Source organism: Capricornis sumatraensis, chromosome 5 (assembly GCF_032405125.1).
Source record: "Capricornis sumatraensis isolate serow.1 chromosome 5, serow.2, whole genome shotgun sequence".
NCBI classification, from domain to species: domain Eukaryota; kingdom Metazoa; phylum Chordata; class Mammalia; order Artiodactyla; family Bovidae; genus Capricornis; species Capricornis sumatraensis.
In genome coordinates this window covers 96,955,229-96,976,223 of record NC_091073.1, presented here as the reverse complement: position 1 = coordinate 96,976,223, position 20,995 = coordinate 96,955,229, and the positions used below count along the sequence as shown (strand labels likewise).

Sequence of the window (20,995 nt, the reverse complement as noted above, 5' to 3'; positions counted from 1 at the left end):
TAGCTCACTTAAGCCGGGGTAGGGCTGGTTCTCCTTTCCGAGCCAAAATCCCAGGCGATGGTGAATTATGAACGTGCCACACCATGAAGCTCTTGTGGCAGGTAACTGTGCATCACACCTGGAATGCCGTCCTGCTCCCCGTCGTCTACCTCACGGCGCAAGTGTGGATTCTGTGTGCAGCCATCGCTGCTGCTGCCTCCGCCGGGCCCCAGAACTGCCCATCCGTCTGCTCGTGCAGTAATCAGTTCAGCAAGGTGGTGTGCACCCGCCGGGGCCTCTCCGAGGTCCCTCAGGGGATTCCTTCCAACACCCGGTACCTCAACCTCATGGAGAACAATATCCAGATGATTCAGGCCGACACCTTCCGCCACCTCCACCACCTGGAGGTCTTGCAGCTGGGCAGGAACTCCATCCGGCAGATAGAGGTGGGGGCCTTCAATGGCCTGGCCAGCCTCAACACCCTGGAGCTGTTCGACAACTGGCTGACGGTCATCCCCAGCGGGGCCTTCGAATACCTGTCCAAGCTGCGGGAGCTCTGGCTGCGCAACAACCCCATAGAGAGCATCCCCTCTTATGCCTTCAACCGGGTGCCCTCCCTCATGCGCCTGGACCTGGGGGAGCTCAAGAAGCTGGAGTACATCTCCGAGGGGGCCTTTGAGGGACTGTTCAACCTCAAGTACCTGAACTTGGGCATGTGCAACATCAAGGACATGCCCAATCTCACCCCGCTCGTGGGGCTGGAGGAGCTGGAGATGTCGGGGAACCACTTCCCGGAGATCAGGCCTGGCTCCTTCCATGGCCTCGGCTCCCTCAAGAAGCTATGGGTCATGAACTCACAGGTCAGCCTGATTGAGCGCAATGCTTTTGATGGGCTGGCCTCGCTGGTGGAACTCAACCTGGCCCATAATAACCTCTCTTCTTTGCCCCATGACCTCTTCACCCCCCTGAGGTATCTGGTGGAGTTGCATCTACACCACAACCCTTGGAACTGTGATTGTGACATTCTCTGGCTAGCCTGGTGGCTTCGGGAGTACATACCCACCAATTCCACCTGCTGCGGCCGCTGCCACACTCCCTTGCACATGCGAGGCCGCTACCTGGTGGAGGTGGACCAGGCCTCCTTCCAGTGCTCCGCCCCCTTCATCATGGATGCCCCTCGGGACCTCAATATCTCGGAAGGTCGGATGGCGGAACTTAAGTGTCGGACTCCCCCCATGTCCTCTGTGAAGTGGTTGCTGCCCAATGGGACAGTGCTCAGCCACGCCTCCCGCCACCCAAGGATCTCCGTCCTCAACGACGGCACCTTGAACTTTTCCCACGTGCTGCTCTCAGACACAGGGGTATACACGTGCATGGTGACCAACGTGGCAGGCAACTCCAATGCCTCGGCCTACCTCAACGTGAGCACGGCCGAGCTCAACACCTCCAACTACAGCTTCTTCACCACGGTCACAGTGGAGACCACCGAGATCTCGCCGGAGGACACAACGCGCAAGTACAAGCCTGTTCCTACCACGTCCACTGGTTACCAGCCGGCCTATACCACCTCTACCACGGTGCTCATCCAGACCACCCGTGTGCCCAAGCAGGTGGCAGTGACCGCGACGGACACCAACGACAAGATGCAGACCAGCCTGGATGAAGTCATGAAGACCACAAAGATCATCATCGGCTGCTTTGTGGCAGTGACCCTGCTCGCTGCTGCCATGTTGATTGTCTTCTATAAACTTCGCAAGCGGCACCAGCAGAGGAGTACAGTCACAGCCGCCCGGACAGTTGAGATTATCCAGGTGGATGACGACATCCCAGCGGCGGCACCTGCAGCAGCAACAGCAGCTCCGGCCGGTGTATCAGGTGAGGGGGCAGTCGTGCTGCCCACAATTCATGACCATATTAACTACAACACCTACAAACCAGCACACGGGGCCCACTGGACAGAAAACAGCCTGGGGAACTCTCTCCACCCCGCGGTCACCACTATCTCTGAACCTTATATCATTCAGACCCATACCAAGGACAAGGTACAGGAAACTCAGATATGACTCCCCCCCCACCCAAAAAAAAAACTTATACAAATGCAATAGAATGCACACACACAAAGACAGCAACTTTTGTACAGAGTGGGGAGAGACTTTTTCTTGTATATGCTTATATATTAAATCTATGGGCTGGTAAAAGAAACAGATTATATTAAAATTTAAAAAAGAAAACTCAAAACAAAACTATTTTCTAACTTGTAAGTTCTATTTAAAGGGGGTAGGGGAGGGTTATCTTGGAAATGTTGTGGGGTAGAAGTCACAAGTCAACTTGCTATGTGGCCAGAAGGGATTTCTGGTATACGGTTAAAACTGCTAAGATAAAACCCAACTTAAAACACCAACAAACATCCCTAAAGAGTTAGGGTGCGGGCTGCTGAGGGGTGGGGTGGGGGTAGATGGAATCTGTCATTTTTTTTTTAGAAGATGCTTCATAGGACCCAGGACTACCCATTTCTATAGACATCTTTCTTAGGCTGAGAGCTGTCTTTGCAGATTTATCTTATTTAAACAAAAAAAAATTCCAAAAAAAAAAAAAAAAAGGCACTAAGAATTTGTACTGTGCTTAGAATGTTGAGAGGCAATAAATTTTTCTTCTGAGGCCAAGGGGAAGACAGATCTGTAACACGGTGTTTTAAACAGGAAAATCACCGAAATTCAAATGAAACCCTCAAGGGACTGAGGGTGTGCACCCCTGTGCACAGGTCTTCTTGGTTTGTACACTGGGACACCGCGTGCCCCACCTGACGGGAGTGTGGAGGGAAGGAGCAGAGAAGGAAGGGAGCTGGCGTAGCTCGCAGTCAAATGCTTTCACATTGTCAGATTCCTGCAGTTGGGCTTAACCCACTCTGTGCAAGGCATGTGTCTATTCAGGGCTTTCCAGGTGAAGGAGGTGGCTCCTGAAGGGGCCTGGGGTCCCAGAGGGGGATGGGAGCAGAGAACAACAGAGAAAAGGTATTCACGGGAGGCCATACATCAGCATAGTGCCATGTCCACCTGTTGTTCCCAGTATCTGACAAATGATTGTCGACAATGATGGCATTTGATGATTTTCTTTTATAAAGGGTTTGTTTGTTTTAAGGTGGAGAAAGGGAGGGGAGGCCGGGAGTGGGAAGCTTGGGGGAGTGGAAGCTTTTCTCATGCTTGTGATTTGGTGACTATTCTAAATGCTGATTCATTAGGGATTATTACGGCTGATGTCAATGGGTTGTGGTGATGGGTAGGGGGGCAGAAGATGGGGAGAGAAGAAAAGCGGGAGACAGGGGGCACAGGCTCATTTAAAGTGATGAAGCCTTTCCTCACCAAGGATGCTTCAGAAAAAAAGATCTGAAATCCACAGTTCGAACAAAGTGATGCACACGCACGCACAGTGAGTTGGCCGTGGAGTCCTGTTGAATGTAGCACAGTGGGGCAAAAGGCTTCCCTCTCCCAGGCCTGCCTCAGAAGGAGGGGGAGAGAAAGGGTGGGCACGGGTGGGGAAGGCAGAGATCTCTGTTATGCTGATCCATTTAATGATGTAACTTTACTTATTATTTTAGCTTTAAAAGGAAATAAAGGGTTCAGATTTGAAAGGGGGGTGGGGTGGGGGGTGGGGAAACGCCAACAAAAGAACATTGATTGTAATGTGAGAAAAGTGTATTTTTGTATTTTAATAAATATTGTTCAATTTTTAATTCAATGTCCCTAAAGGGTTAAATTGAGTAAGACCCTGAACCTATAGCTTCTTATGAGCATTGACCGAATCATTTCTATTTAAAGGAATAAAGGGGAGGGGAGGACCATGTTCAATTTCTTTATAAGTATGGGAACACATTGACGCTGTCAACCACTTTTCCTTAGCTTAAATAAAAGTACCCCGATTCTAGTGCACCTTTCACAAGCTAAGTGTGTTAGTCCCTGGCTCTGTTGGGGGTAGAGCTGAATTTCCTGTGCCCTGGAAAAGCGGGGGAAATGGGTCAACCTCAGCTCCTGGGACCCGGCCAGGAGTTAAATGCCACCTCAGCAGAAGCTGCTGGTCAGACAGCACCAGCTTTACTGGGGGCCCCTGGGGGACTGGGACTGAAGAGGACTGCAATAATGTTGTTGGGATTAAAAGATCCCTCTGGCAGGGCTGCTCCCATTCTCTGGGTACTAAATAAACAAATGTGTCTCTCGGTGGTGGTGGTGGGTGTCGGTCTCCTGATGCTTAGCTGAGGAGTGTCATTCAGGCAGGCTGCCTGAACTGGGACCCTGCGTCTCTTCAAGCGCCAGTATTTATACTAATGCAGGGAATCGGGACTGAGTGGGTGTGATCTCCCTGGCGCTGAACAGGGAGAGAGGCGGCAGCACTTTGCAGCAGTTGGCTAAGAAAGGGCCAATTCTTAATCCTCCTCTCTGTGTATTTTGCTTATAGAAAATTTCTGGGTATCCGTGTTTGTGGCAGCATGTATGCATGGGCTCACACTTTAAGAAACTGCTATTCATGTTTCTAGGCTACAAAGATGCGTTCCCTCCGCCTGTCCTCTGCTACCCTACCCCCAATAAAGGAGAGAGAAAACTGCAGCAGAAAAAAGGGTGGGACTTGGCGAGGACCAGCTGAAAAATGCAAGAAATCACCCCCTCTCCTAGTGCCATAGCCACAACTCAGGCTGTTCATTAGAACAGCTTCCCGGGTACACATTCAGAGGTGATTGTGAAGGAAGGAGCGGCCTCAGAAGCAGAGGGTGTGGAGGCCATTTCCTCCCACCCTTGCTCTTCTGACAGCTCTCTGGGCAGTCAGGGAACTATGCAGTTGCTGTGAAATGACAAAGGCATGGGGGCTGAATAGACATCTGAGGAGAGAGGTGAAGAAACAGGCCTGAGACATTCCTGGGGAAAAGTCCTAAGAACAAATGCACCTGTCCTGGGGGTGGGGCATATTCAGGCTCTGGAATCTAAGGGAGAGGTGTTTTCCCGGAGGAACGTCAGAGGACGTTGTGGAGACAGGATATGGTTCACGGGTTTGAGTGTCCTTAGAGCTGTTAGTGGGGGTTCCTTTGCTCACTGGGCCTGCTCTCTGACCTGGGCACTGGTTCAGCCTCTAGAGCGGCAATGCTCCTTAGCCATGGTGTTGAGTATGCCCTCCTCTGTAGCAGGCACTTGGGTCAACTTTTCAGAGAGGGGTCCCCTGAGCACCGAAAGTGCCGCCTTTAATGCTGGGCAGGAGACTCATCCTTGGCCTGGCCAAACTGTAGGGTTTGTTACTTGAGAATGGAACATGGGTTGGCAGCTCGCTGGATTGGGGCAGGGGGGTGGGAAGAGTCATAGCAACATGTTAGAGGGAAAAGAGTGCTGCTGATTATATGGAGTTAGGGAGTTTTTGTGACAGAATTTTTTAAAGGCCATGAAAAATCATGTAGTCTAATCCCTTCACATTTTATAATCAAGGAAACGGAGCCCCAGAGCAACTGAATGATATAGTCCAAGGTCACACTGCTAATTAGGGGGAGAGGTGGGATTGAAAGCCAGGTCTCCTGACTCCCCAAACCAATGGGATTTCTCATTCAGGCTCCCAAGAACATATTTCCTTCCTGGCCAACATGAAAATGGGACCTCCCCATAGATACTGCTGTGCTCTTTTCTCCTCCCTCTTGGAGCTGTCCAATCTCCTTCGAACCAGCTCTACTGAGCAGAATTCTGACCACAGGGGTCCCAGAGCTGGCCCAAGGGCCACGTGTGCTCACTAAGGAGTTGGATTCTCGGGACTACACAAAATAGCTGCCCGATTCTTAGGTTCAATGGCAGACAGAAACCACAGGAATCCCACAGAGGGCAATGACTGCTAGGTAAAAGGTGACATAGACAAGGCTGGGTGCTCTCCCAACCTTGGCCTGGGAAGCTCTGCTGAGTAAAGGATTGATAGAGGTCTTAAAGCACCTCTCAGAGCAACTTGTGCACAGTGGAGTGCTTTCTGCTTGTCTTGCTGAACAGTGAGACTGTTTGGGGGAGGCGGGGGGCTCCTTAACTCTTCTCCATTGCATCTGCCCTAGCCCCAGCTCTAAAATCATGATCTGATTGCTACTCCCATAATCTGCTCTAGGGCATTTTATGACTCTTTGGTCATAAAGCTGCATCCTATTGGCAGTGAGGGTAGAGGAGACAAACTAGTTTCTAAGGCCTAGGGACATCTGCTTTATCATGGCTGTTAATATGTATCAAAGCTGGTGGGGCGTGGGTGTGGTGGTCGGAGGGAGGGCGGGCAGCATATTAATAGTAGGGTCCCTTCAAGACAATTCCTATTAATGGGGAAGAGGTCCAGAGTCCATGCTATTCACAGTGAAGAGCTCTGGCTCACCTCAGTAGAGCTGAGTAGAGATTAACAGAAGGCTAAGTGGGCTTCACTCAGCCCAGGCTACTACCTCAGGGGCCAGGGCCCACAATTACGGCTCCAACATTTTACTGCAACAAAGCAGGAGGGGCTTAAAATTAGAGAAGAAAAAGAAGAGAAAAAGAGAACATTTATATCCAAACATATGTCTGATTTTATCTCCTCTGCTGGCACTCAGTGCTCCATGCCATCGGCTAATGCAGGCACTGTTCACGCCATTTCGAAATCCTGCCTCAGCTAAACTGCAAGGGACTTTTGGCTCAAAGCACCTCTCTTGGTTTCCATCCATTCAGAAAGCACCCTTTCCCCTGGAGGGGGGAAGAATGGTTTGGGCAGTGGATTAAGGTTGTTTTCATCTTTGCTTTATATTGAGATGAAGTGAATTGCTTCTTGGAGCAGGGATAAAGGCTTCAGGAAGCAGATCAGTGAAATATACATATCTGCAAAGCAATACAGCATAGTGCTTGCAAGTACAGACTCTGGAGCCAGTCTCCCCAGGCTGAATTCCAGCTCCATCACTTACTAGCTGTGTGACTTCAGACAAATACTCATTTTCCTCATCTCTAAAATGGACATAATATTGGTGTCTACTTCAATACTTCATAGGTTGTTGTAGGAATTAAAAGTTGATGATATTACATAAGGGGAAGACCAACTGACCAGCCTCCATCACCACCTCTATTACTGAACCTCATCCACATCCAAAGAGAGAACACGCCTACTGAACTAGTCTGGTGAGGGGGGATGGTCACTCAGAAGTCCTGGGGAGCATGACAGCACTGTCTACAAGCCCAAGCACTGTGGAAAAGATGGGTTTCCTTTTCTTCTTTGTGCTCTCTTCTTTAATTGAGCCCTTTAGATGACCCAAGGCGCTGTCTTAGCCCAGGAACAGGTCACCTTTTCTTCTGGCGAGTCAGGAGAGAGGAAAGGTGCCACAGCTGGTGGTGATGGTGCACAGGCTGAGAGCTGGGGTAGGAAATACTACCAGAAACCCTGGGCCTTTACCGAGAGGATACTAAGCTGCCTAGTGTCTTCTCAGATCATCTTGTTTATCGGGGTGCTTTACCAAGGGAGGTGGGCCCACGGAGGCACCAGGAAGGAGAAAGGAGCACAGAGAGGGCTGTTGGGGCTTCAGAGCAGTTTTGGGGGGTGCTTGGAGGAAAGAAAAACAAGGCAGGAGAAAAAGCACCATAATCTGAGCAAGTGAGAGTGGAATGGAGCTCTGTGGCAGATACAGAGGCTAAGGGGCTGCAATGCAGTTTGGGAGGAAAGCCAGGGGATTCCTCTGCCCTCACAAACAGGAGGCTGGCTGGACCCTGGATGGGGGGAGGACCGGCAGTGTGAAATTCATGGCACGGAGCAGAGGAGAAGAAAGGCAGGGAGATCAACTTTCCAAGAGAAGCCTAAGAAAGCAAGCATTTGATTTCCTAATGAGAGGCTAGAATTAGATTTTAGCATGATCACAGGTTTCATCCTCTGGAACATGCCAGCTTTGCTGTCAGTACTTGGGCCAAACCACCTACCCACGACAGTCCTGTTCCCGATGCTGGAGGCTGTCCACTGCTGGGCGGGGGGGCGGGAGATGCTGGAGGCTGTCCACTGTTGGGAGCAACCCCTCCCTCAGGGCTGTAATCAAATTCTGATCCTGACAGGCTCCCTTCTTTCTAAGAAGGGACAGTCATGGAGAGAAGTGGGGATATAGCAGCTCACTGTTTATCCACAACAAGAGTATTATTTCCATGGTGGTGGTAGGGGTGTTATATAAATCATGTTTCCCCATAAAAATCATGACGACTGCGAGTTTGGTGCTGCATGTGGACCCTGGCAGTGAGTCAGAGAGATGAGGCCGGGGCCCGTGGGGGACAGCCCTGAGAGAGGAGACTCTCTTGCCCGAGGAAGGCAGCATTTGAAAGCATGGTGCTGCCATTTCTACCTTAGCCCGGTAAAGATTTTTGGACCTGTAGTAGGGAAGCAGTAAGACTGAGAGGCCATGCTAACGCCAGGTGTGGGGATTGGACGGACCAAAGTGGTACTTAGCTTTTCAGGTTCATCCATTCTGTGCGCCGAGAAACAATACCAGAGCCATTACTAAAGTTGAGATTAATTACTAAATACCAAAGGAACAGCCCTTGATCTACTTGTTTTTTTAATATCCATTCACCTGCTTCTATCTCCTATTAATAAACAGCACACCCTCCATTCCTTCTCCTGTCACACTTCCCCCCGTGTGTGTACAACTGTCTGTCATGACAGGACTAAGGATTCCCTGCAAGATCCTTCCATTCTAGAAGCCCAATGGCTTTCTTCCTTTTCACAGTCCTGTTTCCTCTTCCGAGGCAAGTCCTTAATCTGTAGTTTCTTACATTTCACAACCCTGGTTTCCCTGTCTGTGCAGGTGGGGATGTAGTCACCAGATAAGCCACTCTACCCGTTCCATGAGTCAGCAAGTATGACGGAGATGAGCTTTCGCACACGAATTGTTCCCTGTGCGAAGTTTGGTTTCCTGGCCTCAGGCTACTGTTCTCCAGGCTTCAAGGCCCAACCCACTCACCCAGGTTCATTAAGGACACTCAGACAGGTCCTCCTACTCAGGTTCCACCCTGGAGGTGAACTGAATGAGCTGGAGGCAGTTCCCTGGATAGTGCCATGGTGTCTGCAGGAATGCACAGCACATCCCTTGCGGCAGGCCCATCACAGTGCCAGACATGGAGCCCAGGCCTCAGATACGGACGGCCTGTTCCCGCAGCCCCCTAGCTGCAGTGGCTACAGTGATAATCCATTACCACTGCAAGAAGACTTAATTTCTGGACTTAAAGGAAGTCAGATAATACTTTATCCTATTAGCGTCTGCCTGTATGAATTGACAATGGCTTCTTCTGACATGACAGTGTATTCTTCCCATTCATCTCTAAAGGGGATGAGTTGGGGAAGTCTGGAGTTAAGATTGGAGGGAGGGCTGAGGAAGAGACTGCTAAAGGAACCAGAGGAAGGGAAGACAATTTTTCAATGGGGAATGGGGAGAGGAGACTTAGAGGGATATGGCAAGACTGAGACAGCTCAGAGAGCATGCCTGCATTTCATTCGGTTTCCTTTGTGAGGGAAGTAGTGGCAGCTGCTGGGTGTGTTGTAAGCACGTGTACCAGGAAAAAAGGTTCTGAAGTCACAGAGGAGAACAGGCGCAAGAAAGGACTGGACTTGGCCTATTCCGTGTGCCTCTGGTTCCAGCTTGTTGGGCTGCAGAGTAACTTTCCCGTCCTTTAATCCCTCTTCTGCATTCCTGTTATGAGTCCACACCTGCTCTGACCAGTGGGATCAATGTCAGCCGAGGGCCCCTCCACATCACTTGTGTGTTCTCACAGCTGGTCGACCTGGGATGGGCAGCTGAGGACAGATTGACAGTTTCCAGCTTCTGACTTAAGGAAGGTGGAGACAGTGAAGGGAGTTTCCAAGTTAAATTCAGAAAATCTGGGTGAACCCTCTTATTTGTGAGGAAAAGGAAGTCCAGGGAGATGTGACTGCCAGTGCCCGCGAGCTGGTGGTACTGGGACTAGGTCTCTGGGTTCTCAGCCCAGCACCAGCAGAGCTACTGAGACTTATAATGGCAGGGGGCGCCATGGACAGAGGCTACAAGGTGACCAGTGCCCCCTGGAGTCTGCAAACTGGTGCCATCCCTTACTTTTTGCTTCCAGGGAGGCAGGGAGAGGAGGGGAAGGCCTTTCACGCCAGTACTTTATCTGGGCTTCATACTCTAAGCCAGATGGTGCCCACACCTGACTTCACTCAAACAACTAGAACTGAGAAATCCAGCAACTTTTCCTTTCTCTTCAACTACAAGTGTTCCAGGGCAGGAGAGTTCTGACGGCTGCCCAGCCAGCAAACAAACCTGAAGGAGCGTTTGTGGCTGAGGCCACCCTACCCATCTCCATAAAAGTGAAGAGCTATAAAGAACAGGTAGAAGGAAGCTCTGCAGAAGCTCAATCATGTCAGAGGTCCGTTCAAGGTCAAGTTGACTACTGGAGAAGCAGAGACGTCTTCCCTGGTACTGTAAGCAAGGAGAGACCCTCACAGGAAAACCTCAGACAGCCTGGGCTGACTCGGGGGCCTGCAGCCAGTGAACGCCCCTTCCCCCATCTCAACAAATTCTCTCTAGGGAAACGACAGAGTGGCCCTGGCTAGAATTCTATCACATACATTTAATTAGAATCTGTCTCTTTCTTGATGGTTTCAAGTGAAGTCCCAACAGAAACATTCTAAAAAACAGCCGCTTGCAGCCAAGGATCTCTTTTAACCAAGTTAATTTAGCAGAAATTTGCCATCTTGGATCGGGTGGAGTTACCTCTCTTCTTAACTTCAAAGCTGGGAAGAGAAGGGAGGTGGGGAATGCAGAGAAATAAAGAGGAGGGCGGGGGCTTTGAGCAAATGAGTTTCCGTCTATTAAGGAACAGTAATTTCTGCTAGCTCCCCTAGAGACCGGTCCCCTCCAATAATGGCCTGACTCTAATGATTCCCACTCCTAAGCAACAGCCTGTGTTCTGCTGGTGTTGAGCTGAACCGTGCCAGAGAAATTCCCTTTCTCTCGGAGGTACTGCTATTCTCATTACGCAGGAGAGATTACCAGCCAGGAGGATGTACTCTTGGGAGGGGGGACAGAAAGATCACCAGAGATGTACCTCTCTGAGGCTTGGTGCTGCTGACCTAGGACAAGAAAGGCTGAGACACAGGCTAGAGGTTAGTGCTAAGAGGTAAGGGCAGACACTCTGAATAGGAGGGAGAAGCAAAAGCTTAGGCAACTCCTGTCTGACTCTTTGTGACCCCGTGGACTGCAGCCCGCCAGGCTCCTCTGTCCATGGCATTCTCCAGGCAAGAATACTGGAGTGGGTAGTCATTCCCTTCACCCAGGGGATCTTTCCAACCCAGGGGAAGATCTCCTGCATTGCAGGCAGATTCTTTACTGAGCCACCAGGGAAGCCCCGAGGAGCTGATAAACTCAATGCGAGGCTGGCTGGGAGGCAGTGGGAGGTCATGCGGGTCTGGGTGTGAATTAAGCTCAGGCATAATGAACACAAGCTGTCAGCACCTGAGGAAGGCAGCAGGGTGATATGAAAAAGCTGAATCCATTTCAGGTCCTTAAAAACCGATCACGTCCAGGGCAGAAGACCAGGCACGGGGGCTAACATTGAAACTGGGGTGATGACTGAGGCCGCAGTGTCAGTGGGGGTGGGTGGGTGGGGTCCTCTTGTCTTGCCCTCTCCCTTCTTATACTCTTGAGGCCAGTGGGGAAAGCTAATGCCACCATGGCTCTAGGTGCTGCTGAGGCTGTTGCCAGCAGGTCTTGAGTCGGGGGCGGGGAGTCCCCTTATTTTGCCCCTGGTGGCTTCCCTGTGATGGGAGTCGGACTGCTTCCAGCAGGCAGCCTGGCCAGAGAGCCTGCAGTGCAGACAGATGCCCTGGGCCGTAATCAGGATGGCGAGACCCTTTATGGTGCTGCGGCTCGGCTCTGGGGCAGTGCCAGAGCGGCAGGGTGATGTTCCTCAGCCAGATTCATTTCCCCCCAAACCTTTTCAAATATGTGGGCCATGGAGAGAAGCAAGTTTAATTAAATTACTGTGTTGTGGGCTGCCCTTCCTGGGCAAGGGCTAAAACCGGGCTCCTGCTGACACTCAGACCCATCTTGTGTGTACAGAGCACGCATTTCTTTGTGGTTGGCTGTCAGCAGCTGGGTGGGGTTGGCAGTGCCCACCGCTCGCCCCGGTGAGCCGGCCCCTTTGCCGCAGCGAGGCAGACTCAATGCTGATGCGGCCGCGGCCCCGTGCGGCTCCGCTGACCTTTTCCTTTCTACTTAAAAGATGACTGAGCGGCACTCCCCCTGCCTCCATCAGCTCCTTTCTCCTCCAACGCCTCTCTTGCGGACACCCAGGACTTTCCCGGAAGGCGGTGCCCGAGCTGCGCCAGGGAAGAAGGAATGAATCTGCAGGGAGGTGTGATTCAGAACAGGGCAAGGCAGGGTTTGTTTAGCTTGGCAGGAGATGGAGGGGTCTCCCTGGTGGATCCTTCGGAGTGCCACTTCAGCACTTCCCCACTGGCAGCTCCGTGCTGGAGATGGAAATGTGCTCAGGTGCCAGAGCACAGCAGCATAGCTCTCGCCCCACACCGCGTCCCTGCTTGGGCATCACGGTGGATACAGAGCCTGACTGTCACGCACATGGGCGAGGGAGCTCAGTAGCAATTCAAACCTTAATATGTGGAAATCAACACCCCGAAACAAATGCTGGCTGTGCTGCTACCCATCAGCCCCACAAGGTCATTTCATCTTCCTTCTGGAGGTTTGGGACTTACCACTCCACCTTACAGAATACCCTGAGGGTAAAGAGTTTCTCCCCAGTAGAGCTGAGGCTGGGAAATGGACTGAGGTGGAATCAGGTGCGCAGAGCTGGGGACACTGAGGGATGGTGGTGGGGGGGATGGTGCCCACTCTTTTTCATTTGGAACAGAGACCCAGGAAGACTCAGCTGGGAAATCTCTTCCTTACCTGTCCCCAGAGAAAAGGGCATCATCTCTCATGCCTACACCTATACTGAATGCCACATGGAGCCTGAGAGCGTCACCTTGTGCTGGGGCATTAGGAACCATCTAGTGGGCAGCTTGCAGCTGTACTTATGCAGCCCCCGTAGGCCCGGGACATCGTGACATCAAGCAGACACCTGGATGATGTGGGCTGTGCAGGCAGCCCTCTTGGGCGTGGACTGGCAGATGCCATGGTGAGTTTGGAGGACAGAACCTCCCCCCTCCAACCTCCAGGCCTCTGAACCTGTTACGTGATAAGGGGCTTGGCAGCCAGGGGATGGCAGCACCCACTGGAGCTCTACTGCCCTCTAGACACTGTGCCCCGCGGCTCCAGGGCTGTTCTCCTGTGTCACCAGGGCGGTGGGGTGGGGTGGAGGGCAGTGCCTCTGCCGAGGTGTTTGCTGGCTAAGGTTTTTGGCTACAAGGTTACTTTAAGGGTTAAGACAAATACTGTCAATTTCAGACCGTGGAGACACTCATCTTAAGAGCCTGGATTGTGCCTGGGGATCACTTAGACCAGCGGATCTAAATGATGACAATGTGTGGATCAAAAACGAAAGCAGGCAGGTGGATAAAATGTGGCAATACTTGAAGAGAAAGGATCCAAGAGAATAAGTTTCCTGAGGCTAATAGGCCAAGCAGCAATTTTAGCAGGAAGAGAAGGCAACACCCAATGCTAAGACAGAAGCCCTGGAGGACAGGGCCAGTCCTGAAGAATAGGAAATCCAGCAGTTTGGTGATACTTACCCTGTGGCTTTAGAGAAATAAAAAGGTTCCCAAGTATTGGTAAAAGGTAAAAGATCTTCCTTCCTTCCTTATCAAATTGGATAGAAGAGAACAGACCCCCACTCTTAGGAGTGGAATTGCTATTTAGTTGTCAAGTCGTGTCCGACTCTCTGCAACTCCATGAACTGCAGAATGCCAGGCGTCCCTGTCCTTCACTATCGAAGGCCCCTTAATTCCATCCCATCCACTGTATCATGCTTACTAGGGCATGAGTGTGCTCGCCAAATGACTGGCCCTGATGGCGGGGAGAGAAGCAGATACATCTTCAGGCAGCCTCTGCCTCAGTCTCTGTGTTACTGGTCCTTCAGTTCAGTCGCTCAGTTGTGTCCGACTCTTTGGGACCCCATGGACTGCAACACGCCAGGCTTCCCTGTCCATCACCAACTCCCAGAGCTTACTCAAACTCATGCCCATCGAGTCGCTGATGCCATCCAGCCATCTCATCCTCTGTTGACTCTTCTCCTGCCTTCAATCTTTGCTAACATCAGGGTCTTTTTCAAAGAGTGAGTTCTTTGCATCAGGTGGCCAAAGTACTGGAGTTTCAGCTTCAGCCCTTCCAATGAATATTCAGGACTAATTTCCTTTCTGGTCCTTGGGTGCCAATAAAGATACTGTAGCATTATCAGGGATTAGAAATACCCAGTCCTTACGAAAGTACCCCAAGTTGTAGGGAGAGTGGATAATATATCTCAGTCCTGATATTCCCTCATGAAAGGGCTGGCTTTGGGGGCTGTGTTGAAGCCACTTTCACGTGGGACAGTTTCTCCAATGGAGGAGAATGCTTGGAAATAATGTGAGTGGCAGCTGAGCCTCAGGGTAAATCCTGTGAACACTGGTACTGCTGGAGCAATGGCATTCCAGTAGGTGCTAGTGTCCCTTAGGTTTACAGATGACCCGAATGAGCCAGTGTCTCTGCACTTGGTGCCAAGCCACACGGGTGGGCGAGGAGCCTGTGGCCCCAGCACCCCACCTGCTGCAGGCTGCTGCCAGAAAGCATGGCTGTGGGTCTCCCCCAGGCCCAGCCTGCTAGATGGGACCCCCATTCCTGCGCCTCGCCTGCAGCTCAGCAGGAGGGCAGAGTGATGTCCAAGCCCTGGTGTGCATGTCTTTCTTATGTCCAAGGTCACCCCTGACTCCGCGCACATTTGTCATCTGCCACTTCATTTGTCTTGGAGAGGGACAAGGAAAAAGGAAACGAACTGATGACAGTGGTATGTTACAGGGCACCACCTTTTGGCACCTGGAGCCCGTCTGAGAAAGCAAGGCGCAGTAGAGAAGTTGCCCAGTCTGCCTTAAAGGGAGAGAAGGGGAGGGAAGGAGGGAACGCTGATGTCTGACACCTGCCCTTGTCTCTGATTCTCTCTCAGCTCTCAGTAACAGTTAGCAAGCAGAGTTAGGAGGCTAGAACCAGGGCTATTTGCAAAAACAGATGAGCTCTGCTGCAGGCTAGGAAGTGTTTCCTGCATAATCTGAACTTAGACCTTGACATATCCTTACTGATGTGGTTCAGATTTAAAAAAAAATTGTTTTTTTTTTTACTGTGTTGTCTGGGTTAAAATGCCAGGGCATGAACTGAGTGGTCTCCCTGGTAGCCCCAGGTTGACCTGCAGGCCAGGCCTGGCCCAGCCCCTTCATCTCTAGGAAAGCAGGGCACGAGAGGGCTGGGAGTGGCGGGCGTTGCTGGAGAAGGCCGGGCCATCTGCACTACTGTGAATCAAGGTTGGCTCCGACAGAAGGCGCGAGGGAGGAGGTGCAGCTGCTGATGGCTCAGACAGCTTGGACCTGTCCAGGCAAACAAGCCGCTCAAGTGCAAGAACAGCCAGCCAAGTAGGCAGAGCACGAATAAGGACTCAAAGCTTGAAATATCTGACAAGATGTGGAGGGAGGGGAGGAAGCTGTCTGGGATTTTCAACTGGTGTCTGGCCTTGCCTCTTGCAGCTGAGGCAGACTCTCCTGCTACGGTGGGGCAGGGAGGTGATGTCTGGGAGCTGGTGGGCGTGACCCAGGTGAGACTCCTTCAAGCTAGAGTTAAAAAAAAGTCTTCATTTGAACAAATTGCAGAGACAGCTCTGGATTGTCCTCTAAAACACAATCGACCTGCCTTCCACAGATACCTATCTGCCCTCCAAGGTTGAGCAGCACCGGGCTCCGCGTGGGGTAGGGGGATGGGGGTGGGGCTGTGGCTTTTCCTGGGACAATAGCGGTGTCTCGGAACCCGTTAAGGAAGGCGACAGGGGTGCCCAGAAGAGGCAAACACCCCTTCTGATCTTCACCTTCCTGTGGTGGGGTGGGAGGGGGAGGGGAGGGAGGGCAGCAGTGGATGTTCAAGGGCTGTTACTGCTCCTTCTGGCAAAGACCCTCCGACACATCGGTAGTCAGTCCCCAATACATGTAACCGCATGGAGAGAGCGGTTAAAAAACATCCAGCGTTCTGCTTCTAGATCAGATATGGAGGAGACAGGACTCTGATATTTTAAAGATACATCCCGGTGATTCGAGAGCATGCCTGGGCTGACAGCCCTCTATCTTGAGAGCGCGCTTGGACAGGTCAGTCCTGTCACCGACTCCAGAGGGTTCCTCTTGTAGGTGGTTTTGCTTAGGCGAAGCCAGCGGCCTGGAGGTTTCATTCAGGTTAGGAGAGTAACTTCCAAGAACACCGGGCCAGATATCACTCCACTGATGGCCCCCCAAAAAACACAGGGAAACCATCCTACAAACATGTCGCCCTCTTCAGAGGTCCTGGCATGGGGGGAGACAGGACAGGCTGCTCAGAGGCCCGTGGGTATCAAGTGGGAGAAACCGAGGCACAGAGAGAATATCATTTATTCTGAAGGAAAGTGGGAAGAGAACAGACACCTTCCCTGGACATAGGCTGCTCTACAAACTGACTCAGACACAGTTCCAGGTCAGCACCCAGTTTAGGTTCAGAAGCCTAAACGACGGAGAAAGTACTGTTTTGAACGTTAGGTTTCTGACCCTTGGCTGACGGGCGCTGGCTGCTGAAGCCCTTCTGTGGTTCACTTAGAGTCAGTCCAGTGGCCGGCAGTGTGCCAGGTGACAGGGGACAGTGGAGATGAAAGACTTGGGCCGTGCCCTTGAGGAGCTCAGGGCAACGGGGGAGACAATTACGATGGATGGTCTGCAGGTGGAGACCGGGGACCTGTGTGCTAGGGAGCAGCACGGAGTCAGGGAGAGTAGCCACCTTCTCCCACCCAAACAGCGAGCCTGCCGGTCTGGTCCGGATGAGGGAGCTGTCTGCGCTGAAATTTGGGGTGGAGCACGGGCCACCGGCGGGACTAGCACTGACTCAGACCTCAGAGGGAAGACAGATGCTCCAGCCCACCTACAGAGACGAAGGAGGCGACTTCTGCACCTCTCTCAAGCTGGCATTTGCTGAAAGGACTATGCCAAGGCTTCCCCCCGGGAGCACAAAGGAGGGTGCCCAGGCTCTCAGTAAATATGACTGGTAGTTCTGGGCTGTGTGACCTTGGCAGTCTGTAGCCTTCCCTCCACTTCAGCTTCCCTTAGTGACACACAGACTCGCTGAGCATTTAGGTGTAAATCACAAGGCCCTCAAGTGAAGGAGGGTCGGCAGGTTGCCCCCGAATGAATAGGTGCTAAGCTAGAGTCCTAAGCAAGGCTGTGCTGTGTAAATGTCACATGGAAGCTTCTAGTTCGAGCTCTGGAGCTCCATTTAGCTTGGCTGCAGCCAGCTGCTATTCACCCCACCTGCTGAGCAGCTAGCGCGACATTCAGCTTTGGAGTCAGCATAGGCACCGAGGACACAAAAGAGTCATCACAGACTCGCACGCAGAGCTGAGAACACGGGGACTCCTGGGAGCAGGGGGAGGGGCAGCTTTCAGCAAAATCCCACTAGGTTATAGTGCGGAACACCGAGGAGAGCCGGACCCTCCTGGGTGTGTGCCACCACGCAGCTGTCTGCTGTCTCCTGTGTGTGAGTGAAGGCCCCAGGGTGGAGTGTGGGAGCGTGGGCAGGCACGCTACGTGGCACAGCACTGCTCAGGGCTGGGTGACACTGAGGTCCTTCAGTACAAGAGACACAGCAGACCAGCTGTCCACCGTGAACTCTGACTGCAGACCCAGGTCTGGCTTGTCCTTTGTGCCCACCTTGTGCCTCACCCAGTCATAAGTCTGGGGTGCAGACTACTCGTGGGAACTCATCCTGAAAGGTCAGTCTTAGGTTGTCCAAAGTCAGAGCTGATCTAGGGTGCAGTGATCCAAATTTAATCGCTTAAACCACTGGTTCTCAACCTGAAATGAACATCACAATCACCTGGAGAGCTTTTTAATTAAACATTTTTTCATTACTAAAAAAACCTTTTGATTTGAAAAATCTGAAACACTGAAAATAGAGAGTTGTCATGAACTTCCATATACTAGCCATCCATGTTCAACAGTTATTGAACTTGTCATATTCGGTTCAGCTATCCCCTCCTCTTCTCTGCCGAAATAATTTTAAAGCATCTTCGAGACATGATGTCATTTCACCCTTCCATACTTCAGCAGTGCCTCTCCCAAAAAAACCATGGCCATTTCTTATATAACCACAGTGCCACTATCACACCTAATACAAATAACAAAATGATTCCATGGTATCACCTAATATACCTGGGAAACTTACCCTTGCCCACCTCCACAGGACCCACCCATGGGGTCTGCTGCAAGCTCCACCAAAGTCCTATAACCCCCATCACATGGTATACAAATAAATAAATAAATAAAGTCAAGGAAAAGGTGACAAGTCACAGACCAGGATGAAGAAGGGAAGGAAAACAAAAGCATTTGGAAGTCAGTCAGCCACAGAGCAGAACTGCTTGGTCAGGGCAAGGCTGCTGTAACCGTGAGGCCCACTCACTCGGTCCCCCAGACCCAGCAAAGGTCTGAGAGGTTTGGAAGGAGAGTTGTTCAGCTGCCCGGGGCCCTCAGCACCTCACATCAGGCGAGCCTGCTCTATTCTAGCTCTTCTCTCTCTGTGCACTCTGGCTCATTGGCCTGGTATTCAGGGCAAACGCTGAGCCTTAGCACCTGACTGTAGACAGGATTCATGAGGTCTGTGGTGAGGGGTATGTGCCAAAACTTCTTGGGTGTTGGGACTGGGGACTGGGACAACGTCTTCAAATTTACTTATTAAAAAAAATGAAGAAAACCTAAACAAAACATCCTGAAAAAAGATGAGGCTGTATCACTGTAGCTAAAAATACCTCTACTGAGGGCGTCTGCTCACCAGCTCCTCAATTAGAGATGCTACAGGGCCCTTTGTGAGCTGCACAGTGTTGGCAGCTCCACAGGGGCTCTGGGTGGCCAGGGACAATCCCGGGAGCAGTGACTAGTGACTGCTGGGCGGAGGGGGCTGGCGAGCTAGCTAGCCAGGGTGGTTGGCACACATCAGTAACTCCCATAATCCTCTCTTTTTTTGGTGGACCTACTGCCTAAGCCAAGAAACTTCTGCTGCCTTCTGCAGCGGGCTAAAACACCATCTCTGAGGTGGGCCCATAGTCATGGGGACTGCCACTGACGTCCTAAGCTGCACAGGAGTACGATGACAACTGGGGGTGGTGGGTGGGAATGCCACCCAGTCTGGCTCAGGGTGTGTCTGTCCTGCTGGACAACCTCCCAGTGTGAGTCAGTGGTAATTAGACACAGGTAAGGCCTCTCTCGGTGGCCTCAGGAAAAGGGCATTTTAAATGTAGGCTCGACACCCGAAGGGGTAATGGAGTGGAGGTGAAGGGTCTCATGGCAATGAGGGCTTCTTCTTCTGGGTCCTTGCAGCACCTACAGGTCACTCACTCCAGCAGAGTCTTTTTTACTGGGGAAGATAAAGTCCCAGGGAGGTATAGTGGCTCTTGTCAAGGTCACAGATTTAGTAAATGGAGGAGCTGGGACTTAAACCTGGGATTTTTGATTACAAGTCTAGCACTCTGTTCCACTATACTATCGCAAAGATGGGCCTGTTATAAGCATTCAACAAGTGTTGAAAGAGCTATGGGAAATGGTATTTTCACAGTTCAGGTGCCACAGGGACTTCAGGTGAGTGTTCCCTTGATGACCTGGGGATTCTACAATCCCTGGAGGTTCTGGGAAACTCAAGGGTCAGATTCAGTAACTGCATCAGATGGTCAGTGGGGGATGGTGACAGTGCGGTAGATCTGATCTCCAGCCAGGGATCCAAAGCCACTCCCCTCTTTTCTGCCTCGGACAGTGGGAAACGTCTGCTATTAGCTTGACTCTGGGCTGTCAAGCGGAAAAGGGGGCAAGGCCAAGGCCACGGTGTCTGGTTTGATGCAGGTGATGTTTTCCTGTCACGTTTCTTGGCATTGTCTGTGACTCTTAGGAAAGAATTTGGAAGCTTAAGTCAAAAGCATGAGAGGACTGGGTCAAAAAAAGAAAAATGGAAACAGTGAGAGATGTAGGAGAAGGTACAAATTGGTCAGGAAGAAGAGTGCAAATCGAACATTTCCTGAGTGTACGAGAGTATGGGCAAAAATGGCCTAAAGTCTCGCACTGTCCAATATGGGCAGCCTCTAACCACATGTGGCTATTTAAATTTCATTAAAGATCCTGTGCCTCAGTTGCAATAACTACATTACAAGTATACAATACCCAGAAATGGCTAGTGGCTATTGCACTGGACAGAAAGCACCTGTTGTTCTATACTCGCAGAAAGTTCTACTGGACAGTGCTGGGGACTGCCTGGTTATCTCCACTCATTTCTTACTGGCCACAGTGAGGTTCTGACACCTTTTTGGGGAAGAACTGAACTGGGGGAAGCCAGAAGGTACCATTATTCACTCTCCAGCAAACCTACTACACCTGAAAACTCGAAAGCTTAGCGTGACTAGCAGCACGAACCTACCAGTGTATGAGGCTCCCCGGGCCCTAACCCCTTTCTCCCCTCTCTCCCCTGCATGTTTACAGCACTCTGACCTTTGCATATTTTATTCTGATTCTATTTTACACTGTTTTAATTGACGTTTAATATAGCTTAACTCTGTGTGGTGTTCAAAGCCCCTCACCAGGGGGCCGTTCACAGGCAGAAGCGCAATTAATAGCAATCCCCAGAAAATTATGCCCTGTATCGAAGTTGTCATTGCACCATATAAATGCTTATTATTACTATTGAATTCTCCAGCCCTGACACCTCCCTGTGTTTACTAGGTAGCAGATAAACCTCTGAGTTTGTGCCTTCCCTATGCTACCACACCATTAGGACTAAATATAGCCCTTGTGTGTATGTTTAGCTCCA

At 51.3% G+C, this 20,995-nt stretch overlaps 2 protein-coding genes across 2 annotated transcripts in view; one reads left to right on the top strand and one right to left on the bottom strand.

Moving 5' to 3' along the window:
* SND1 (staphylococcal nuclease and tudor domain containing 1) overlaps positions 1-20,995 on the bottom strand; it is a 422,890-nt gene that overhangs the window by 63,567 nt on the left and 338,328 nt on the right. The gene's annotated exons all lie outside the window — the stretch shown is intronic.
* LRRC4 (leucine rich repeat containing 4) lies at positions 84-2,042 on the top strand. The gene has a single exon (XM_068973348.1). The coding sequence runs from the start codon at positions 84-86 to the stop codon at positions 2,040-2,042; it is 1,959 nt and encodes a 652-aa protein (XP_068829449.1).